Source organism: Mixophyes fleayi, chromosome 7 (genome assembly GCF_038048845.1).
Source record: "Mixophyes fleayi isolate aMixFle1 chromosome 7, aMixFle1.hap1, whole genome shotgun sequence".
Classification (NCBI taxonomy): domain Eukaryota; kingdom Metazoa; phylum Chordata; class Amphibia; order Anura; family Limnodynastidae; genus Mixophyes; species Mixophyes fleayi.
The window spans coordinates 16,794,253-16,817,370 of NC_134408.1; the positions used below are offsets into that span (position 1 = coordinate 16,794,253).

A 23,118-nucleotide genomic window follows, 5' to 3' on the forward strand; every position below is an offset into this window, starting at 1 on the left:
TAATATTCATGAGGCATGACTAATATTCATGAGGCATGACTAATATTCATGAGGCATGGCTAATATTCATGAGGTACTGGTTCCTAATGAATTGATAGCCTAAATTGTCAGGATAACTAGTTCAGCCAACAGAATGGCTGTGTGTAGGTGACAGGTTTCCCTCAAAGTGAATTTTTTGTTACGTTATACTAGGCTGGATTGTTTTACATTTCCCTTAGTACCACAGCAACTCTGTTTACTGAGAAAATCAAGTTGCTCAATTTATGCTTCCATATTTTCTTTGGAAACCCATCCTGCCTCCCAATTAACTGCCTTGGTTCCATAAATAAAAGTACCCTGTTAGCAGCAACATATGTTATGGCACAGTGACACATGTTCAATACCCAGCACCTCGATGATGTCACTGGCTCCTGGTGAATTGATACGCTTTTTTAATATGATTAATGATTTATTCCATAAATCAGATTATTGATGTTATGTACAAAAGAAGCTGCTATCAAACCCTGTTATTCCCCCCAAAACAGGCTTCATTCTCATGTATATTGGTCTAGCTTACAAAATACTGGGTCACACTTGTCTACTCTCCGGGAACATCCAGGAGACTCACAAATTTACGTAACAGTTGCAGATTAAAGAAAAAACAACCCACATAATACAAAATAAACAAAATAAACATGTAAACAATAAACAGAGTATAGGAGAGATGGCCAAGCATTTGTTTTGGGTTCTTTTTAGAAATGCTTTAGTAAACAAATAAGTCTTTAGTCTGTTTTTTGAAGACTTCTATAGAGGGGGCCCGGAGGACCGTACGAGTCATTGGGTTCCAGAGAGTAGGAGCCGCAAAGCTAAAAGCTCGAGCCCCAAATAAATTAAAAGTGATTCTAGGACCTGTTAGTATCCCTCCATCTGTGGATGGAAGTGAGCGAGTGGAAGTGTAGGGAAGCAGAAGCTGCTTCAAGTACCCAGGACCCTGGTTGTGTAGGGCTTTGAATGTCAATAAGCCAATCTTGAAACATATACGCCATCTAACAGGCAGCCAGAGAAAGGAATGGAGAACAGGTATTATGTGGCAGGAATAGGCTGGTTAGTAACAGTCCGGCATACCAACTGCATACGGTGCAAGTCTTTTTCTGGGAGACCCAAGGAATAGCCTTCATCACCATTTAGTTATACAGCTCCACCAATTCTCGCAGCGTTGAAAAAAGCATATTTTTGTCATTCACATCAGTCCCTGCCCCAATGGAGCTAACAAGCTAAATTCCCTAACACTCACAGACTAGGATTAATTTTGACTGCAGCCAATTAAGCTACAAGTATATTTTTGGAGTGTGGGAGGAAACCCTGGAGGAAATCCATGCAAACATGGGGAGAACCATGGCCATGGTTGGGAATCGAACTCATGACCCCAGTGCAGAAGTGCTAACCACTGAGCCACCGTGCTGCCCAAATATACCCTTGAATATGTGTAGAAATTAGAAACATTTCTTAGGAGAATTGTATTATTACAAGTAAACCAGCTATCATGTAACTTTATTCTCTAGAAAATAAACCTTTTCATTTTAAAAACTAAAAACAACAATATTGTTCAACTGGTACCTCAGTTTTGCAATGTTCCTCATAACCTGAGAGAACCTCAGTGAATGTTCAATAGGTCTCAGTCTTGATAATCCTGTTTATTAGCAGGCAAATGAGAATGTCATGCTCAAAATGCTTGCCAATGTGGCACCCGGTGGATGAACGCTCGCTGTGGCCGAAGCCACCGTCATGTCCCAAGCATCCACAAAGCCAACATTAACCCCTCTGAATATTTCCCTTAGCACCAGGTACTGAGTGTAACCATGGAAATCACCAATTCTTTCAACCGGGGCAGTTGTTTCTCTGGTGTTTTCGGTTTTGATGATGACCTTGGTGTCGGGGCTCCTGAGAAATAACCGTTCTACAGCTCTACGGATGTTAAGAGCCCGTTTAATGTAAAGTTTAAGGGGAAACTGTCTAAAGTGTTGTCCCATTGTTATGACAAAGATAGTGTCCTTTCCACCACCATGGTGGTCTATCTGACGACCCGTATACATGTCTTCCTTGACGTAGTAGAACATGAAACTCTCTAAAGGGAACCCGTGCCGTTTGTACGAGACATAAATATCTTTTTCCATGTTCAAAGCCTCAAGTGTCTTCTCCCAGTGATACCATCCACCTTCGTGATAACGAAAATATTTCACTACTGACGGAGCAAAGAGAAGATAACAGAATCAGAAATATCTGTAACCTGCTTTTGTTCAGAGAAATCACTAGATACAGACCATTTTTATTTATCCCCAATATTCATAAATTAGGAGATATTCTTATTATTGTAATTGATTTGTAAAGCGAAAGAGAAAACTGGGACTACAAAAAATAGGGCTGGGTATGAAATTACGAGTGTGAGGTCACAGACGATGAGCACACAGATCAAAAAATTCCGCTTTGAAAAATGACTGTAAAAACCAAATGCAGACTTAGCATAAAAATGACAATCTAAATCACCGACCTGTTTCTGTTATATCCTGAACCCTGGGAAAGGCGGTAGTTTGCATTCATTGCATAGCGACTTCCACTTTTCTGTATTTAAAGCAGCATTGCCAGCAGCCGTGTCTAATGTAAAACTGTATAGCCTGTTAAATGACCTAGCAAAGTCTTTGCCTGTTGGCATTGCCGCTTTAAATACAGAAAACTAGAAGTCGCTATGCAAACTGACGTGAATGCAAACTACTGCCTTTCCCAGGGTTCAGGATATAACAGAAGCAGGTCGGTGATGTAGATTGTCATTTTTAAGCTAAGTCAGCATTTGGGAGGATATGTTAGAGTTAGAGAAACTGTAGAAACCCATGTGGGACCCCAACAGATACTACTGAAGGAGCCATTGGATAGATGGAAGTGAACCGGGAAAAAACTGTGTCATGAAGGTCAATGGAGTGAAGGATATGCAGAAGAATGGGGAAATATAAGTTGACATAAGATGAAAAGTTGTAACATGCACACACATAAATTGAGAAATATAATCGCCTCACTCAAAAATTAAATTTCAATGTTGGGTAGAGTAAACGCAACTGCCAAAGGTTATTGGGGTTCACCCAATCTGGCAGGTCCCCTCCTTGCTCCCGCATGCAATTTGTTGGCGGTGGTCAACAAATTACTTGGCCGACGCGAGGGGAGTGTGCCAGAGATTGGCCAGGTCTTGTGAACCACAACCCCATTTTCTTCATAGGTTTAAATTAGGATAAATAGGAAAATATCCAAAACTGAGCTGTCATTTCCAGCGGAAGTTTACATTAAAAATGCACTTGGAACACTGCTAATTGACAGTTATTTTTGCACTGACCATATCAGCCAATCACACACTTGCTTTTATTGTCTAATCTGCATAAGACATATAAAAGCTTATTGCTGATTGGTTGCTGGGGTTCAGTGCAAACATTGCTCCTAAATGCAATGTTAGTAAATAAGACATACGGTCTTCAGTCATGAGCCCCAGAGGAGAGGTACAATGCAATGTCCTCATTAGGTTTATGGGAAAATGTATGTATTATATGTCAAAGTAATAATTAACAAAAACCCTGTATTACCAATTAGTTCAAAAGAATGAACCAATGAACTTGAATTTTATGTGTCTATGTTTTTAAGAGAACGAAAAACACGTATTGCACAATACAGAGAAAAACAACAAGAGACATTTTTTTAGTAAATTTCCATTATTTCACAATGGCTGGATAAGGCCAAAGAAATATTGGCTCCAAATAAGGTCAAGACGACCTTTCGAAAAGGCCCCTCCAAGAACATGTCACTTTGATGATAGAGACTTAGAGTGCCAGCAGTGATGTAAGCTGGGAAGGTGTGTTTTAAAGTAATGATGAGTAACATTTTCTATAAAAGAATGACTTAATCAAATATAGATTGTCAATTGGCATTTGAGACCCTGGGCGTATGTCTGCTTCGTCCAGTATGGCTGTATCTATGCACAATATAATTTTAAATAGAAATATTGTATTTTGGAAACCTGCTCATCTCATTTATTATTTAAAGGGAAGAATAAGAAAAATCTCATACATATAGTTCCTATACACTTGCTTTATCTCAAATATATTTGGTCCATTTTAGGTCCATTTAGGTTGCTGGACAAGTGACATGATGTAAAACTTACTTTTGATGCCCTCGGTGAAGTGCGTCATATACTGCCGTAACGTCGAGTCTCCGATGAGGAAGAGCTTCTTCCCCTGCAGACATTTAGTGAAGTCCTCCCCGGTCGTATAGAGCGTCATGTTGCAGTAAAGAGGGTTCCAGATATTATTTAAAAAATATCCGCTTGGGAAGGGAGAGCCCATCCCTGTCTGACATTTGGGCTTTGGTTTTAATACTGAGTCTGGAAAAGAGGAACAGGTTGATATCACACAGAAGATACGTAAAATGCGACCATTTAAATGAGATAATACATCAGGTATAACAATACTTCTTGCGTACAAATGATATATTCCCACAACATTAGATAATCTGAGCAACGAAAGCACCTATCAGCTTCTGAGGTGACTCTGCAATCAGCCAATCAGAGGCAGCAAGCTAATTCCGGGAACCATTCTTATCACCGGTGTCGCTAACGTGAAATGGCAAAAGCACTGAGCCAAGTGTGTTTGTGCGACCTTCTGTATGTTTATGAATGACTTAGTTAAAGATTAGGGGCCTGATTCATTAGTGATCTTATCTTGTGCAAAAGTTAAGATGCTTATTTTAAGAAGAAACGGGGAGATAAGAGTGAAGTTAAGATGGATTTTCATTTTAATTTAAGAAATTTTTCACTTATGCAGTGGATTTTGCTTCTTATCTCCCTTTTCAGAGCATGCACAGAGTGGATTTGCTTAAGATAAGCAAAAAAAAGGCAGATAAGATCACTACTGAATCAGGCCCTAGAAGAGGTCCAGACAATGAGTTCATTTACAAAAATTGCATTTAGCTGTAAACTTGCCACTTAACTACAGCGGACCATTCATTAGTGTCTGTGTCAAGTGTCTGATTGGCTCATTCAGCCCTATAGCTAAAGACCATAGTTCTCCCAATCTTTCCCCTCACAACCTGTCCACAGATATTTTCCCCTCTGCCTTCAAACATACCAGTACATTTTTATCAATGAATAATCGTGTATGAATGTAGCTCTTTGCTGTTAGTGGTGAGAACACACGTACGTCTCACCACTATTAATCAATACAGAGCGGCTTTCCCACGTTCTGACCAATCAAAAGAAAGCTGCTCTGTATCGATCAGTGTCTAACAGGAACCATTTAGGCTCTTGGTGGCTCTACAAGGAACGGGTTGCTGCGGTGAAGTACTACAAGCGTTAGAATACCAAAAGCAGTTTAGGTCTGCCAGGGCTTGCTGACACCAGCAAAAAATACATTTATATAAAACAACTCTTTATTGCAATGGTTAAAAAACCCATGAAAAGGCCAATTGTGATCCTCATTAAGTTAATGATGAGGACTGTAGTCTTTGATGATGTATCCTAAGGTTGATGTAACTTAAGGTTTATATGTGTTGACATAAATAATGTAACCTAAGGTTTTTATGTGCTAGGAAAACAAAGAGACACAAAAAGATGTAATTGATTGTGTCACGGTTGCGTGATAGATGGTTATGGTTGGCGGTTGATAAGACAAGTGATAGACGGACAAATCTTAGGGTTTTGTTGGTTCTGCCGTGGCGCAACTTGAAGTGCCTGTAAGTGGAGATAAGAGGGATATGGGAGGGGGAGAAAGAGATGGGGGTGGAAAAATGCAATAGTAGCGGTACAGACAATACACTTGAGTGCTGGTGATTACAGCAGGTGATTATAGCTTCTTTTTTTTTTGCAGTTTTTAAATGTTATAGCTCTTTTGCTTTTTGTCTTTTTGTCTATAGCTCTGATGCGGTGTATATTGAGTGTAGTACTATATGCCACTAAATGTTTAGAGCTCTATGTTTATAGCTCGGAATATTATTAGTAGGTGTTTGTAGCAATGTCTATAGCTCTTTGTTTACAGCTCTTAGTTTTATGATATGTATATTTGTTTGAGAGTTTCTGTCTATAGCTGGTAGTTGAGTGTTATGGGTATGGGGGATATATGTTAATGTGTGGGATGCTTAGGGATCTAATTATACCCATCACATTTGTGTCACGTTAATTATTTTTTCTTATCGCAATGGTAAGAAGTTATTCGATTTTACTATTTATTAAAATTCTTCAGCCGGGTCAGAGGATCCGATAGGATCTTCTACTGGCTAATAGAGTATAGTAAAGTTATCACAATCACGATCATGGTCTTTGTAAATTGGCGATGGGGAGGAGCAGGAAGCCTGCGGGGGAGGGATCCAAAGACCCCGCTCCTGCGATGCTCCTCCCATAGGATAGAACGGCCAATGCTGTCATGGTCAGGCTCCGTATTTCGGAAACGTAGCTTAATATCAAGCTCATATGTGATTTCTCTTGAGGTCCTCAGTACTCCTCCTTCAGGATTAATGTCGGTAAAGTTTAAAAAGAACATGGTCGGAAAGCAACCATTTAGTATTCTGCAATGCTATAATACAGATATAATATATTGCACGTACATCTATAAAATGACAAGACAGCATATCTGGATATCACAAAGTCCAAAGGTGCTGAATTTTATTGGTGCACTCAATATCACCAGGAAGTTCCAGAACTGAAGGACATTCGTGCTCACCAATAAAGAACGGCACTTTTGGACTTTACGTTATCCAGATAAGATGTTTTTTCATTTTATTAGTGTCAATTCTATCCTGGTGCTCTCTCAATATATCATCTATATGTTACATAGGATGTTGTGTACGTGTGCGTGTTATACTTTTTTTATGCTTTTATATTTATTTTTACCAACTGGAACTAAAACCAGAAATCAATTGCAGGTTCTCAAGCTGGCTCAGAGATCCATGATCTGTATAAAAGTTTGTGGATTTTATATGTTCTGAGTTCCTATCAGTCCGTATCAAAATCAGCACAGGGCAAGTATTGAAGAGCGGAGTAAGCAGGGATTTTAGAGGGATCATTAGACCTGCTGACACTATATTCTGCTCCAGACTCACACTAAGCTCTACAAAAGTTACTACGATATATAATATTATATATTATATACAACAGTTCCCCTTACTTACTGATAGGGAACAGGCAGTGTCTCAGCATTATCCAACTTGATTATTGTTAGGAGTTATTTCATTGCAGGAAGCAGGGGTGAAGAATTCTAAAGACATGAATACCATTAGAATATAGGGGCCTGATTCATTAAGGATCTTAACTTAAGAAACTACTTATTTAAGTCTCCTGGACAAAACCATGTTACAATGCAAGGGGTGCAAACTAGTCTTCTGTTTTGCACATAAGTTAAATACTGACTGTTTTTTCATGTAGCACACAGATACTTGATAGCTTATTTGTACACTGAAATTTAAAGTTGATATTTGTGCGCTACATGAAAAAACAGTCAGTATTTAACTTATGTGCAAAACAGAAAACTAATTTGCACCCCTTGCATTGTAACATGGTTTTGTCCAGGAGACTTAAATAAGAAGTTTCTTAAGTTAAGATCCTTAATGAATCAGGCCCCAGGTGTTTGCTTCTGAGAATTCACTTTAGAACAATCAGACGGCATTGAAATAAACCTAAACGCCATTGTTATTAATTCCAATTATATCCGCAATGGAAAAACAACAGGGACAGATATTAAAATTTGTCCATGAAGTGCCTCGGTGCCTTCTCATCGATATTGGGCAGCACGGTGGCTCAGTGGTTAGCACTTCTACCTCACAGCACTGAGGTCATGAGCTTGATTCCTGACCATGGCTTTATCTGTGTGGTGTTTGCGTGGGTTTCCTCTGGGTGCTCCGGCTTCCTCCCACACTGCAAAAACATACTGGTAGGTTAATTGGCTGCTATCAAAATTGATCTTAGTCTCTCTCTCTCTGTCTGTGTATATATTAGGGAATTTAGACTGTAAGCTCCAATGGGGCAGGGACTGATGTGAATGAGCTCTCTGTACAGCGCTGTGGAATTAGTGGCGCTATATAAATAAATGATGATGATGATGATGATATTGCGCCTCCAGCCTAGAAAATGGCGGCCTCCAATGTATATAGGTGACGAGCAAGTTTTAAAAGGCTGGTGCATTCAGGGATATAGTTTGCTCCTTATAATATGCTATATTTGTGGTCTGTCCTCTGCGACCGTTAGAGGAAACTAGCAGCAGACTTTGCGGGTATCATAAGTGTAGTTTCATACCAACGACTGTTTTAAAATAATCGTACAAATCCGCACATCACCTCTGTTTTCAAGTCACAGTAATAATCCCCATCGTGTTACACAGTCCCCGAGTAGACATCTCATTTCCCCTCACTTTAACCCGTTTGTGGCCCTTTACCTGATCAATGTAAAAATGGTAGAAAGAGTAACAATATAATGCATTAATTAACTTTTAACACGTTTACACAACTTACTTCCGCAATTTATGACCGTTATAGCCGCCAGATTCTGGGCCATCTCCACACCAACATTTGACCTTTAAGAAACGGTAAGAAACCTGTTATTATCTTGTCAATAACACAATTATCCACAACCATTACATAGTTATAAAACCCAAATAACATAGTGATGACCAGACATTGCTTTGTGCATGGTCCCTAGAAAGCTGTTTGGCCCAATCAATACTGAGCATGTCTAAAAACGTGGTTGACCTTTGACTGCTTAATGAGGCATCGTGATCCCTGAAGATCTGGATCTGTGCAATTTGGACCTCCGCATGTGTGGCCAAATTGGGAAGAGATCGGTTGGTTTACTGGCCAGACTACAAGGTTACAATATCTGTCCAAGTTTTTTCATATTTTTACGATATACATCAGACCAAGTCGATAGATGAGTCAATACATAAACTGAATTACATCTTATATAAAGAATAAGAGACATTAGACTGTGATGTTAGCTAATATTGAAAACGAGTTACATCTAAAGGAACAATCATTACCAGGGAAATTCCCTGGAAGATGTGACCTGCTCTTAATCATGCAGACAGAACACATAAAAGTCGAGAACTCTAAATTCAGGACTAGATCTGGATCCTTTCAAAATAAGCAATTTGGGCTAAAGATTGTCAGTGGTAATATTTAAAGCTGGGACATTCTATACATTATACTGCAGAATACATTGTACATTATTACTTGAAAAGCATTTTTAGCTAATTAGACTGAAAGTGATACCTTTGAAACATCTGTTTTTCTCCAGGAGTAAGGAATGATGCATGTATATCCACCGCTCTCATATCTCTTAAACAGTCGCACGGGAGGTTGCGGGGTTTGATGCAGTAGAAAACCTCTTCATAAACTTCATCCTTGTACTCACAAATCTCCTTTTTCGTTTTCAACTTAAAGCCACATGTAGAGACGGATTCCTTACCAAGGCTTACAAATTTCCCCTGGAAACCAAGAACCCCCAAACTGGAATGTCTCGCTCTCCAGACAGCTGCGATCCCCTCGCTGGGGTGCCACAATAGAGTGGAGACTTTGGCTTTACCCACCCAATACAAAGGAAAGTGGACATGGTATGACCCATTGTTGAAATCTTCTACTCTTCCAGACACAGAAGCTCCAAGCTCTGGAGAAAACAATCTTGGTCTAATAAAGTCTCCTCCGTAGGTCTTCCTGTTGTCTAAGTAATCGTACATATCCAGCTGTATCACAAAGTCTTCTCCAACACAATACTGTTCCCTGGGACTGACAATAAAGGCCTTACTGCTTCTCCAACTTGTGCTTCTATTTAAGTGAGTGAATGTGACATTGGGGATGAGATTTTGGATTTTGTTAAACACCACATCTATCTGAGTTTGCAGATCACTTTTTCTTGGCGTTAGGTCTATCTCTTCTATCTCTTGAGCAGTATTATTTTCTTTGACTGGCTCAAAACAGCCTCTGAGCATCTCTCTGAAAGAATCCTGCAATATCCAAGTGACAGACATTGATTACATATAGTTCTTAATTTATCATTAACAAAATCCTATTCAAAAGTACATTACTATTGACTTTTGTTCAATTAATCATTACAAGCTTATACACTTAATTTTTCTCCTGTTTGTAGCAATTTCCTTATCAATTTTTTTACCAATCCTGCGCCGTTGTCTGACTTTATTATATATTATTATTATTAGTATATATTGGGCAGCACAGTGGCCTATTGGTTAGCACTTCTGCCTCGCAGCACTGGGGTCATGAGTTCGATTCCCCACCATGGCTTTATCTGTGTGGAGTTTGTATGTTCTTCCTGTGTTTGCGTGGGTTTCCTCCGGGTGCTCCGGTTTCCTCCCACACACCAAAAACATACTGGTAGGTTAATTGGCTGCTATCAAAATTGACCCTAGTCTCTCCCTCTCTGCCTGTCTGTCTCCCTCTCTGTCTGTCTATGGCTGTGCGTGAGTGTGTGTCTATATTAGGAAATTTAGACTGTAAGCCCCAATGGGGCAGGGACTGATGTGAATGAGTTCTCTGTACAGCGCTGCGGAATTAGTGGCGCTATATAAATAAATGATGATGATGATTATAACTGTACAACTATACGACTAAGCAGTAGGTGACACACTCTTACTGCTGCATACAATGTACAGTCTATGTGCATTGCATGCGTGTGCCTACACAAGCTTTTGTACAGACACATGGTTCTAGCAGCATGGAGGGATCGTAGAGAAGTCTGTATGTGAGGAATTCTTCCTCCATTCTTTATCATGTGTAAAGAGACACAGGAGCTCTCCTAACACTCTGCCTGAGAGGAAGAATGGCTCTCATATTTATTGTCCTTTCCCTGCTGTCTGGAATGCAGACACAGAGATAAATGCTTGAGATACAAATGGTCATTGAACTTGTAAACCCAAGGAGGGTAAAGGGACAGGCTGGTAGTGTATGTGACGAGAGTGCTCAGCAGCTCCAATTCACCAGTGCTGCCATTTTGGTGGTCCCTAATTAATAGAGGATCTGCAAAGAAGATCCCCCCAAAAATAGACAGCTTCCAGCACAAGTTATGGAACAGAATATCTCTCACCTGTAATAAGTTCCGGTGCCAAATATAACTCAGCATAAAGGTGACTATTAGAAAAGAGAGTAGTGCTTTTTTCCGTCCTACAGCCATCTGTTTGTACCCCAATTTTACCCTATAAAGCAGAAGGGATTTTACAAGGTCATGTGATTTCAAAAATAGCGTAAAGACCAATGTGACAGTAGGATTATTGAGCGATAACCTTCTATCATTCATACAAGTCGGGATGGCATTATCTATGTTCTAACTCCTACAATATTTATTGTAAATTCTGATTCTACTGTAATATATTTTCTGCCGAGATATAATGGAATATTATCTGTATATAACAACAAAAAATGTAGGTGGTTAAATTAGAAAAACGTTACAACTGATGAGAGTGGAAGTACTGCTATATTAGACATCATACAGTCTAATATACACACCCTGTACACAGCTAACACAAGACAACAACCCTCTGACCAACATTGCTGTGTGACTGATCACATCTAGCTGGACAAATATTCAATATGATGCAGCACTTACCCTTGTTTATCAAACCATTGTCCCATAGATAGTAAGCTTGCGAGCAGGGGCCTCTTACCTCTCTGTCTGTATGTATTACCAAGTATTCTTTTAGCACTGTTTGTTCCCAATTGTAAAGCGCTATGGAATCTGCTGGCGCTTTATAAATAAATGTTGATGATGATGATGATAGTATGTGAGCGCTGTGAATAACTGTTAAAGATACTGGTATCTTTGACAACCTCTGACATCACTAGTCAAAAATTATAATATCTATCACAATGGTGGCCATGTTAGGACATTCATCTGATAGCTGATTGGGCCTGATTAATTAGGGAAAGTAAGGTACAAAAAGGAGTACGTTTTCTCCTGGACACACCATGTTACAATGCAAGGGGTGCAAATTAGTTTATTGTTTTGCACATAAGATAAATACTGGTTGTTTTTTCATGTAGCACACAAATACACCCAAAATTTATTTTTACACTAAAATTTAAGGTTGATCTAGGACATGCCCTACCCCAATTATAAATCTGTCCCCACAATTTAAATCTACGCCTCCCTCCAGTGCAACATGGTTTTGCCAAAGTGCTAAGTTACTAATTTTTTTTTGCTTTACTTTCCTAAATGAATCATTCCCTGTATGTCCAGAGAGCCGCACTTTTATTTCGTCTGTAGTATAGGTTGGTTCTATTGGCTGTATATAATGTTGGTATAATCAATTACTTAAGCACAGGAACACAGAATGAACTAGCTGTCTTTTGGCCTCTGTAGTCAGTTGATGGCTTAACCTGAAGAAAAGACCTAAGAGTGGATATACCAAACCTTCTAAAAAAAGTAAGAGAAATTGTTACATATAACAACCAATCAGATTCTAGCTATCATGTTCTAGAATGTACTAGATAAATGATAGCTGCAATGTGATTGGTTGCTATGGGCAGCACCTCAACTTTTCCTTTTCAGAAGGTCTGATAAATCTACCCCTTAGTCTCTGCCTTAGTTGGGTTTTTAGTTATGAAATCCAGGCACCCAGGTATTTTGCCACCAATTCCAGGGTTTCTCTTAAGAGTGTGATGACAGGAGGTAGCGCAGTGTTGGTTGCACAGTTAACAACAGTCCAGTATGCGGTTCAATCCTTTACTGGTGTTAAGTTAGAGATCTTACCATACACCAGGCCTGGGCAACCTGTAGCTCTCCAGGTGTTATGAAACTACGAGTCCCAGCATGCCCTGCCAGATATCAGCAGGCTACCTACTGGCAAAGCATGCTGGGACAACAACACCTGGAGAGCCACAGATTGGTCAGGACTACAATACGCCCATGAAGGGGGGGATTGTATAACTCCATAACAAGCCGCCAGCAGGTGTATGCATCAGAATCCCATAAATACAATAAAATTCTAAGCATATTCCTTTATTGTTTCCATTAAAACAATAGCTGCATAGCAGTAAAGGGAAAGACAGAGCAAATAGCCCAAAAAAAAAATACTTTTAAAGAATAACTTTTAACACCTGGCATGAAATAAAAGTTATATTTTAACTGGCTGATATCATTATATTATATGGCGCGGTGCCCACGGTTGTTTGCAAATCTACTGTCAGCATGTTTATTGCTCGGCTATGATATTTTACATGCCATTATAAAAGACATCACAACAAGTTTGTCACAGGAGCTTTTGGGAAAATAAAGTTTGCGGACGCACTGTTTTAGAGTTTTGTGATTTACATTTAAAGTACAATTAAAAAAATTTGGTGACCATCAGTAAATTTACGCAATTTAGTAAATATAAATATTTTCAGTGGTTGGTAATTGTGGCTGAATGACGAGTGATGTATTTATAACTTCACAGAAAGGTATTAGGTTGCATTCAATATCTATTGTAACACTTCAGTTAAATAGATAAGACAATATGTATTACAATAAATAAATGTTGATTTATATTTCTACTTCAGATATAAGTTGCTATTTTTTTTATTTATTCCTGATGTTGGGGTGAGGGGATATTTGGATACACACACACATGTTTTTTGTGCTATTTTGATGTAAGAAATTACAGACACATGGAAAGTCAAAAAATTGAGTAAATTTTCTTACTCAAGTTTTCTGGACAAAACCATGTTACAATGCAAGGGGTGCGAATGAGTTTATTATTTTGCACATAAGAAAAATACTGGCTGTTTTTTCATGTAGCACACAAATACTTGATAGCTTTATTTTTACACTGAAATTTAAAGTTGATCTATGACATGCCCTATCCCAACTATAACTCTGCCATCACATTTTAAATTTACCTTCCCCTCCAATGCAACATGGTTTTGCCTTACTTACATATGCTTAACTTTCTTTAATGAATCAGGCCCAATGTGCCATTTACTAATTAGAAGATTTAAGAAGCATTTTTGCACAAATGCTCTAATTTGACCTCTTTGTGAATTACATGGCTGCTCTCTCCCTTTCTGCTTTTGGGAAGTGTTCAATAGAAAAGTGTTGCAAAACAATTTGCAGCCTTGTGGTTTTTGATGAGATTGCAAATGTTGCCAAAATTGTGCCGGGGCTGGATCTATAGGAGTTATTTACGTGTCAGGGTTCCAGAAGGTGCTGTTTCTGCTGTACTTCAAGTTGGGGTGAGGAGGGTTTTTCGATCAGATCCTTGTTGTTTGGACACATGTATGTTTTTTTTGTGTTGTTTAAAGGCTAAGTGCTGCGCATTATTACAGATGTTCCAACTAAAGATGATTGGAATTTTTAAAACTGGAATTTTCACCTCATCTGGCTTCAGAATTTCACATGTTCCTGTCATGGAATTTGTCCTACAGGGAACTAACCCTATAATTTATTGTTACACCTGGAATTTTCAGTCATGCCCAAGCCACACCACAGAGCAGAATAGATTGACCAACATCACCACAGATCTATATATAGACCGTAGATTGTGCAACTTGACCGAGTTACAAATGCGTTGTGTAATGATCATTCTGCAGAATCACACAGCAAAAGCTGAACTCAAGATTTGTGTTGATGGAACTCCTGCAAAATGGCTGTTCCGCCAGTAAATTTTACTGGCTCATTATTTTGCCATAACTTTGCTCACCTCTAGTTGCTGTTTATACTTATGACCCTACTGGAGAGACATGCAGGTTGCAGATATCTATTTTGAGCAGAACGTTAAAGTGTGCTGCCAGTCGTCTCCACACAGTGGATGCAGCCATTTTGTTGGAGTAAACATTCTTCAGCTTATTCATTCATTAGAAAATAAGGACTTTATTGAGGTGTGAGGCATGTAGAAAATGCATTATTCACGTCTCTCTTAGTCATTACTAAGTAATTAGCCAATTACTATTAATAGTGCTTCTGTCCATATAATGCCTTAAACAAAGAGCTGCTTCAGAAGAGTTAAATTATTATTATTATTATTAATAATAATAAAAATAATGATCACTAAAAGTAAAATAGAACTTACCTCATATGAAAAAAGGTAACTTTCAGAAATATATTATATGAACCGGTATGAAGTATATGCAAATATATAATTTCAAACTTAAAAAACTCATATGAGACAAGTTGTTGATCATTGGTACGTAATTTCTACCTTTAATGTATTTTCTTGTCTGTTATTTTTCAACCCATAACCAAAAATGGAAGTTTTCATATATAAAGTATATCAGTAAAATTCACTGATTAGTATTACTCCGATTGTCCACTTTAGTTAGGTTGAAAAGTAAAGGGTTAATGAAAATTTCCAACAACTAAAGTTGCAAATCATATCACTTAGATAGTCACTAGGAAGATCCCATGTAGGACAAAAATATGAAATAATAAAGCATACCAGTTCAGTTATTCCTTCTGTGACATCACTGTTCCTATGTGGGAATCCCCAATCTTCACTTGTACAGTGCATTTATGTTACCATGGAGACTGCAAGCTTTTAACTAATTGTTCTTCATTGCTCCAGATACAGTCTAACTTTATAAGTAGCTGTTTAAAAATATCCCCCTTCAGTACTGGAATGAGACAAACAACATGTTGGACAAATTTAGTTTAGGGTATCTCCACTCCGAGATTATGTTGCCAAATTGAAATAATTATGTTGGGTATTACAACTTACTGAAACAACTCCTGATACTTGAAATAGGATTTCTCAGAAATAACTCTGTTACCACAATTTGAAAGATAGGTTGTGAATAAATAATATTACTTAGTAGCATCTAGAATTATGAAAACAGTGCAGTCCACATATTGTTTTCCAGAGATTGCTTATAAGGTAAATTATTCACAACCTATCTGTCACAAAGCAGCAACGGAATGTTTCTGAGTTTTTCACAGGCAATTTCAGGCAGATGTCAAATATCAGGAACTATTAAAGTAAGTTGTAGAACCTAGCGTAATACTTTTTACTTAGGCAACATGATTTTTGGAGTACAGTAAGCATATCCTCTTCAGTTATTTAAAACACTACAGTTAATGCAACATCTATGTCCGACAGAAGGTTATTATACCCTCTGAATTATGGGGAGAATTTAGAATTGGGATTTTTTTTTAATCTTAACCATTTAACTCCCACAACAGTCACATGCTTATAAAATACTGTTTTCAAAATTTTATAAAAAGAAGATATATATATATATATGGGCAGGTGCCCGGGGTCCCTGCAGCCCAGGGGGGCCCGTCGGAGGAAGCCGGATCGCCAGCTGACAGCACGGTAAGTATTTTCTTCTTTTCTTTTTCCAGGTTTTTTTTTTTTGGGCTTCCTCCGACGGGCCCATATATATAATCTTTTTTTTTTTTTGTGTATATATAGGGGCCCCGGTGCACTGCTGTGCCCGGGGGCCCAAAATGGTCTTAAGAGGGCCCTATATATATATATATATATATATATATATATATATATATATATAAATAAGGTGTAACTATAAAAAGCAATACAATAAAAAAACACCGATAATATAACTCACTTAACTAGCACACAATGATAAAACATTTTTATCAGTACAGCTGTAAATGTTTACAGTTCTTTCCCACAATAAGACAGATTTTGTGGGAGCAATCTGGTCTTAAATCGCAGTTAAATAAAACGTTTCGAATGTTTTACGAATCTGATGTGAAAATAACACCGTACGTGTTAGGATGGAGTGAACGGCAAATGATAATCTTAAGAGCTATAGAAAAAAAGAGACAGTTGTTATTCGAAAATGAAGAAGACGCCCAAAGACGAGACAGCCAGCTGTCCTACTCTCTGTGATGGGAGATGGATAGAAATTAAAGAGTCAGGAGATGAAGGGATTGACGGAAGATTGCTATAGAGCAATGGGGGAAGTTGTAGGTATTATCTCTATACAAGGTCAATGTAGTGAAGAATCATAGATAAGATATGTATCATGTACGCCTAGTGTAAACTACAGAAATATTATAAGTCTCCAGCAAATTCACAAAATACAGATCAGTCATTACAAAATGTAAAAGATAACTAGCCCACAAGCTATAGAAATAAATTACACTCTAAAATTAAGATTCACTACCAAGGATTTAGCTCCTTGCCCCTGGACGCTGCTGCTTTGAACTGAACATGTATAAGAAGATCTGAACATTCTGCTTTACAGTTGTGTTATATACTCCCCCCTTTCCCCCCATAAACTTATATGAGTTGATATTTCACATTCCCTCTGCTTTTCCTTTCAATAAAATAAATGAAGATTGACCGTGCAGGGAAAGTGCCATCTTTCAATCTCTGCCACCCTTAGGAATCCTACTGCGCCTCATGCTAAAACCTGCCTTACCAATCAAGTTTGATCCAACTTTCATCTCAAAATGAGCACTTTGTCATTCACACATATAACCATGGTGGGTCGCCCGCTACCATACTGACCAAGCAGAACTATACATGAGAGTAGGGACGGGACTAACAAAGGAGCAGGGGGTGTGTTTATGTTTTGGGGTTTTTATTGTCACCACTTCAGGTGTGTTTGGTGGTAGCCACTCCCATTCTGATGAACACAGTAGTACAATATTAATAAATATACATTATTTTATTAATATGTATTTTAATATATGTGCAATACAAAAAAATATGTTAGAATGCACCTGCATCGAAATACATTAAAATATGCTTTCTAGATACTCCAGTCATCATCATAAATTTGATGGTGATGACTGGCGTTTTAATGTATATATTAAAAAACAAAGCAACACAATGCACCATCCATCGTACCCTGGGCTCAAGCCCGGCGCTACCAATAAGCAGCTTTAGACAGCTGCCTAGGGCTCTGGCTCTGGGGAGGAGGTACTGTGGCCGGGTATACATTGTTAGTTAGCAGGTGGCCAGGGCAGTGCGGTTGGTGCGATCGCCTGACCGCTATCTCCCCATGCTGCAGTCCTCAGGTATAAATAAAGGCAGCACCACCTTTCCGCATCAGTCCAGGACCTGCTACTGGCAGTGTCTTGATGTCACAACACTGTCAGTGGAGAGGTGCCGAGAGAAGCCAGGAAGTAAAGAAGAAAGGAGAAGAAGAGAACTGGGCAAGAAGAGAAAAGAAGAAGAGAAGGTAATTACATTTACTACAGAGAAAATGGGTGGAGAGGAAGCGGCAGAAAATGAGTGGGGGTGTGGCTGGAGAAAATGGGGGGGAGAGCGGGCTACAGAAAATGGGGGTAGAGAGGGCTAGAGAAATGGGGGGAGAGTTGGCTTGAGAATATGGGGGGCTGGTGAAAATGTGGGAGAGGTGGCTGGAGAAGATGTGGGGGAGAAATGAAAATGGGGGAGAGGGGGCTGTAGAAAATGGGGGAGAGGGGGCTGGAGAAAACGGAGGGTACAGATAATGGGGATAGAGAGGGCTGGAGAATATGGGGGAGCTGGAGAAAATAGGGGTGAGGGGCTACAGAAAATGGGGTGTGTGGTGGCAGGAGAAAAGGAGGAGAGAGGTGTCTGGAAAAAATGGGGGGAGAGGGGTCTGGAGAAAACAAAGGGAAAGGCGGCTAGAGAAAATAGGGAAAGAGAGGGCAGGAGAAAATGGGGGGAGGGGAGAGGGAGGGGTACGTTCAGAAATCCCCATGAGTTACATATTACTAATTTTAAGAAACATCAGGTTTGAGCAACCATTTTTTTTTTTTTAGTATTTGCTCTCCTCTGTTGTGTCTATTAGTATAATTAATTATAACACCTGCAGAATACATTAACACATAAATAAAGGTCATCTAAATGACATACATACAGCATTAAGCTGTTTATTAAAATCAAGAGGGTATGTATGAGAGAAGCTGTTGGGCAGGCCAGGGAGGTGTTAGTAAAGCTCGTGGAATGGGGGGGGGGCGTGTTTGACAAAGCTGGTGGGTGGAGGGGACATGTCAGTGTGTAACAGGTGACTGATTTCAAATTTTTTTGCTTTGTTCAGAATTCTAACATTTGTAGAAATCCCCTGTTTGCTCCTGGGCAGCAGTGAAGCCTGGACAGCATTCTGTGTCAGTTATCAGTGCATCTGAACATCAGTGCATCTAGACATCAGTACATCTGGACAGCAGTGCATCTGGACATCAGTACATCTGGACATCAGTGTATCTGGACATCAGTACATCTGGACATCAGTGTATCTGAACATCAGTGTATCTGGACATCAGTGCATCTGGTCATCAGTACATCTGGACATCAGTGCATCTAGACATCAGTGCATCTGGACATCATTGCATCTAGATATCAGTGCATCTAGACATCAGTGCATCTGGACATCATTGCATCTAGACATCAGTGCATCTAGACATCAGTACATCTGGACATCAGTGCATCTGGGTATCAGTGCATCTAGACATCAGTGCATCTGGACATCATTGAATCTGAACATTGGTACATCTGTACATAAGTACATCTGGTCATCAGTACATCTGGACATCAGTGCATCTAGACATCAGTGCATCTGGACATCATTGCATCTAGATATCAGTGCATCTAGACATCAGTGCATCTGGACATCATTGCATCTAGACATCAGTGCATCTAGACATCAGTACATCTGGACATCAGTGCATCTGGGTATCAGTGCATCTAGACATCAGTGCATCTGGACATCATTGAATCTGAACATTGGTACATCTGTACATCAGTACATCTGTACATCAGTGCATCTGGATATCATTGCATCTAGACATCAGTGCATCTGTACATCAGTACATCTGGTCATCAGTGCATCTGGACATCAGTGCATCTGGACATCAGTACATCTGGTCATCAGTGCATCTGGACATCAGTGCATCTGGACATCAGTGCATCTGTACATAAGTACATCTGGACATCAGTGCATCTGGACATCAGTACATCTGGACATCAGTACATCTGTATATCAGTACATCTGGTCATCAGTACATCTGGTCATCAGTGCATCTGGACATCAGTGCATCTGTACATAAGTACATCTGGACATCAGTGCATCTGGACATCAGTACATCTGTATATCAGTACATCTGGTCATCAGTACATCTGGTCATCAGTGCATCTGGACATCAGTGCATCTGGACATCAGTGTATCTGGACATCAGTGCATCTGGACATCAGTGCATCTGTACATAAGTACATCTGGACATCAGTGCATCTGGACATCAGTACATCTGGACATCAGTACATCTGTATATCAGTACATCTGGTCATCAGTACATCTGGTCATCAGTGCATCTGGACATCAGTGCATCTGTACATAAGTACATCTGGACATCAGTGCATCTGGACATCAGTACATCTGGACATCAGTACATCTGGTCATCAGTACATCTGGTCATCAGTGCATCTGGACATCAGTGCATCTGGACATCAGTACATCTGTATATCAGTACATCTGGTCATCAGTACATCTGGTCATCAGTGCATCTGGACATCAGTGCATCTGTACATAAGTACATCTGGACATCAGTGCATCTGGACATCAGTACATCTGGACATCAGTGCATCTGGACATCAGTGCATCTGGACTGCAGCCTTACCAGCCAACCAGAAGGAAGTAGGAGCTGGGCTGGTCACACCCTGTCATGTAAGCTCCCATAGAACAGAACTGATGTAATTACATAATCTCTGTGCAGAACTGTGAATATAATTGGCGATATATAAATAAACTATTAACTAGCAGTACTTGGCCTACACTTGCCCGCTCCTTGACAGAAGTGACGGTTATGCAAACACTAGATAGGGATGTTTGCGTACATGTCATTAGGTGCACATGCGCAGTACTAAAATCCGTATCTTACACAAAAATAAAAACAGACTTCCATCCAACTCTAAATGAGCCCTCGCATGTTTTATACGACTTTTATGCAGACTATCATGCAAAGCAAAACATAGTAACCGCCAAGTTCTAGAACAGAGGTGTCCAAGTTCAGTCCTCAAGGGCTACCAACAGGTCATGTTTTCAGGATTTCTGTCTGTAGAAACAGGTGGGATAATTACTGACCCAGCCAAAGAGATTAACTCACCTGCGCATGATTAAGGACATCCTGAAAACATGACCTGTTGGTAGCCCTTGAAGACTGAGCTTGGGCACCTCTAGAATGTCTTTGTTCAAAAGTGGCTGCCAATCAAGTGCTCTACAGTTTTCCACTATAACTAGTTTACAGGCAGTCATTTTAACCCTAGCATAGCATAATAGCAGATCTCATTAATATTACTAGATACAACTTTGCAGAAGGATAAAGTTATATATGCAGCACTGTATATATACAATGTTAATTGGAAAATAAAGCTAAAATGAAATGTTATTATTAGATTGTTTTTTTCCTGTTAAAATTAAACTAAACACATTACTGAAAGTAGCTTTATTAAAGGCAACTGTAACCAACACCTTAAAATTATGTTTTGCAGAAATTCCATAAATTAAACATAAATTCAGAATATCACTTATCTGGGGTCCAGAAAACCGGGTTCTGGGTTCCAAACTGGTGGGTCCCCACGGTAGTGTGTTATCCACCAACAACACACAGTAGTGTGGGCACTTGGCAGCAAAAGACTTTAGCAGACCCACCATATATGGTTCATTGTAGGACCCCTGGTAAGTAATTTAACCTTTTGCTGGAGGTACCTTCAAATAGCCTCGGAAGACACATGTATAAATGCCTTTATAAGTCATGAATAGGTAATAGATTGCATGCAATCAGTGTTCAAACGTACCCTTTGCTGTCAGGATTCTTGTGCTGTGCTGTAAATACCAAGAGAAAAACCTGAAATAATCTACTGAAACTAGGTGCAAAGGTTAGCTTTAACTTACATTGCTTCTAACATTGAAGTTTATTTATTAATTCATATCCGTCACTAAAGACGTGTGAAGGACATTCATAGAAATATGGCAGCAGATTTCAGTGAGCAACGAGCATTCTGAGCTTGCAAAGTTGCCGTACAGTTCAATTAGATACCACAATGTTCTGCTACAATGTAACTTTGTTTCAGCTTTCCTTACTGTATAATAAAACAATTGCGGTTGTTGATATAACCTGAACAACTGACCTGGTGCTTCCATGATGTGCTGGATGAACTGGGGTAAGAGAGTGTCAGTGGCTTTGTGCTAAGGAGTTAGTTTGTTTGGAGAGTTAATCTGACTGAAAAGAGTGGATTTGTAACCACAGGAGACTTCCCACTAATACCCCATTCATACTGCACCAAAATCCCAGGTTTTTGCAGGGGCGAGCTCAAACGACCCGGGTCTTGGTGCAGTATGAATGGTACAAGTCAAAAATCCCGGGTCTAAAAACCCGGGTCTTCAACCCGGGATTTATAGAGGGGTAATTCCCGGGTCGGACCCGGGTTGCCTGCACTATGAATGGTGCAACCCGGTTTTTCAACCCGGGTTGCACAGAAAACAAGCTGATTGGCTGTCTGCCTGTCTCTGGAGGATGATGTTATCGGTGGGAGCCCGTGGAAGATTCGAGAAGGAGTTTAGGAGAAATGGTTGATGGTGGAGTGCAGATCAAGCTGAAGCAGAATCGGAGTTTGTTGGAGAAAATTGCTTTTATTTCATCATTTATTTTGCATCATCTTTATGGGTCAAAAAACCAGTCCCCTTTCAATGACATCACCATTTTTCAGCCAATGAAAACTGCTCTGGTGATGACTCCCACAAATTGCCAGGGCACAGACTTGTGCAGTATGAATGGGGTCAACCCGGGAAATTCCCGGGTCCGAGGTGCAGTATGAATGGTGTTTCTGAGCTGGGACGCTCCGAGCCCTGGCAAAAAAAACGGCTTGAAAAACCCGGGATATTGCCGGGGCGGCAGTATGAAAGCGGTATTACTGTGCATCCTGTATGTCTGTAACTGCAGGGAACTCACACAATGATATGAAATGTCTTTCTTGCATAGGACATGCTTCAAGTAAAGACAGACACACATATGCACACTCATGCACACTCACAAACACGCATGCACACACTTATTTGGATTGTGCAAGGAAACCAGAGCACCTGGAGGAAATCTGAGCAAACATGGGGAGAACATACAAACTTGGCACAGATGGTGCCCTAGTTGAAACAGAACCCTTTGCTCCATTGTGGTGAGGCAGCAATGCCAAG

General features: G+C 39.7%; 1 protein-coding gene across 1 annotated transcript; it reads right to left on the reverse strand.

The window, feature by feature from the left end:
• Positions 1–1,531: 1,531 nt before the first annotated feature.
• LOC142097383 (NXPE family member 4-like) lies at positions 1,532–11,192 on the reverse strand. The gene is made up of 5 exons (XM_075179163.1): positions 11,093–11,192; positions 9,265–9,995; positions 8,509–8,570; positions 4,178–4,396; positions 1,532–2,221 (listed from the first exon to the last, which is right to left on the reverse strand). The coding sequence occupies exons 1-5, from the start codon at positions 11,177–11,179 to the stop codon at positions 1,677–1,679; spliced, it is 1,644 nt and encodes a 547-aa protein (XP_075035264.1). The 5' UTR covers positions 11,180–11,192; the 3' UTR covers positions 1,532–1,676.
• Positions 11,193–23,118: the final 11,926 nt, after the last annotated feature.

What these genes read in the sequence shown, in the direction of transcription:
- LOC142097383 (XM_075179163.1), bottom strand. Translation starts at nt 11,179, where the DNA reads ATGGCTGTAGGACGGAAAAAAGCACTACTCTCTTTTCTAATAGTCACC. An exon ending in GGCACCGGAACTTATTACAG is followed by an intron (nt 9,996 to 11,092) that starts GTGAGAGATATT and finishes TGGATATTGCAG; the next exon opens with GATTCTTTCAGAGAGATGCT. An exon ending in CTTCACCGAGGGCATCAAAA is followed by an intron (nt 2,222 to 4,177) that starts GTAAGTTTTACA and finishes TTGCTCCGTCAG; the next exon opens with TAGTGAAATATTTTCGTTAT.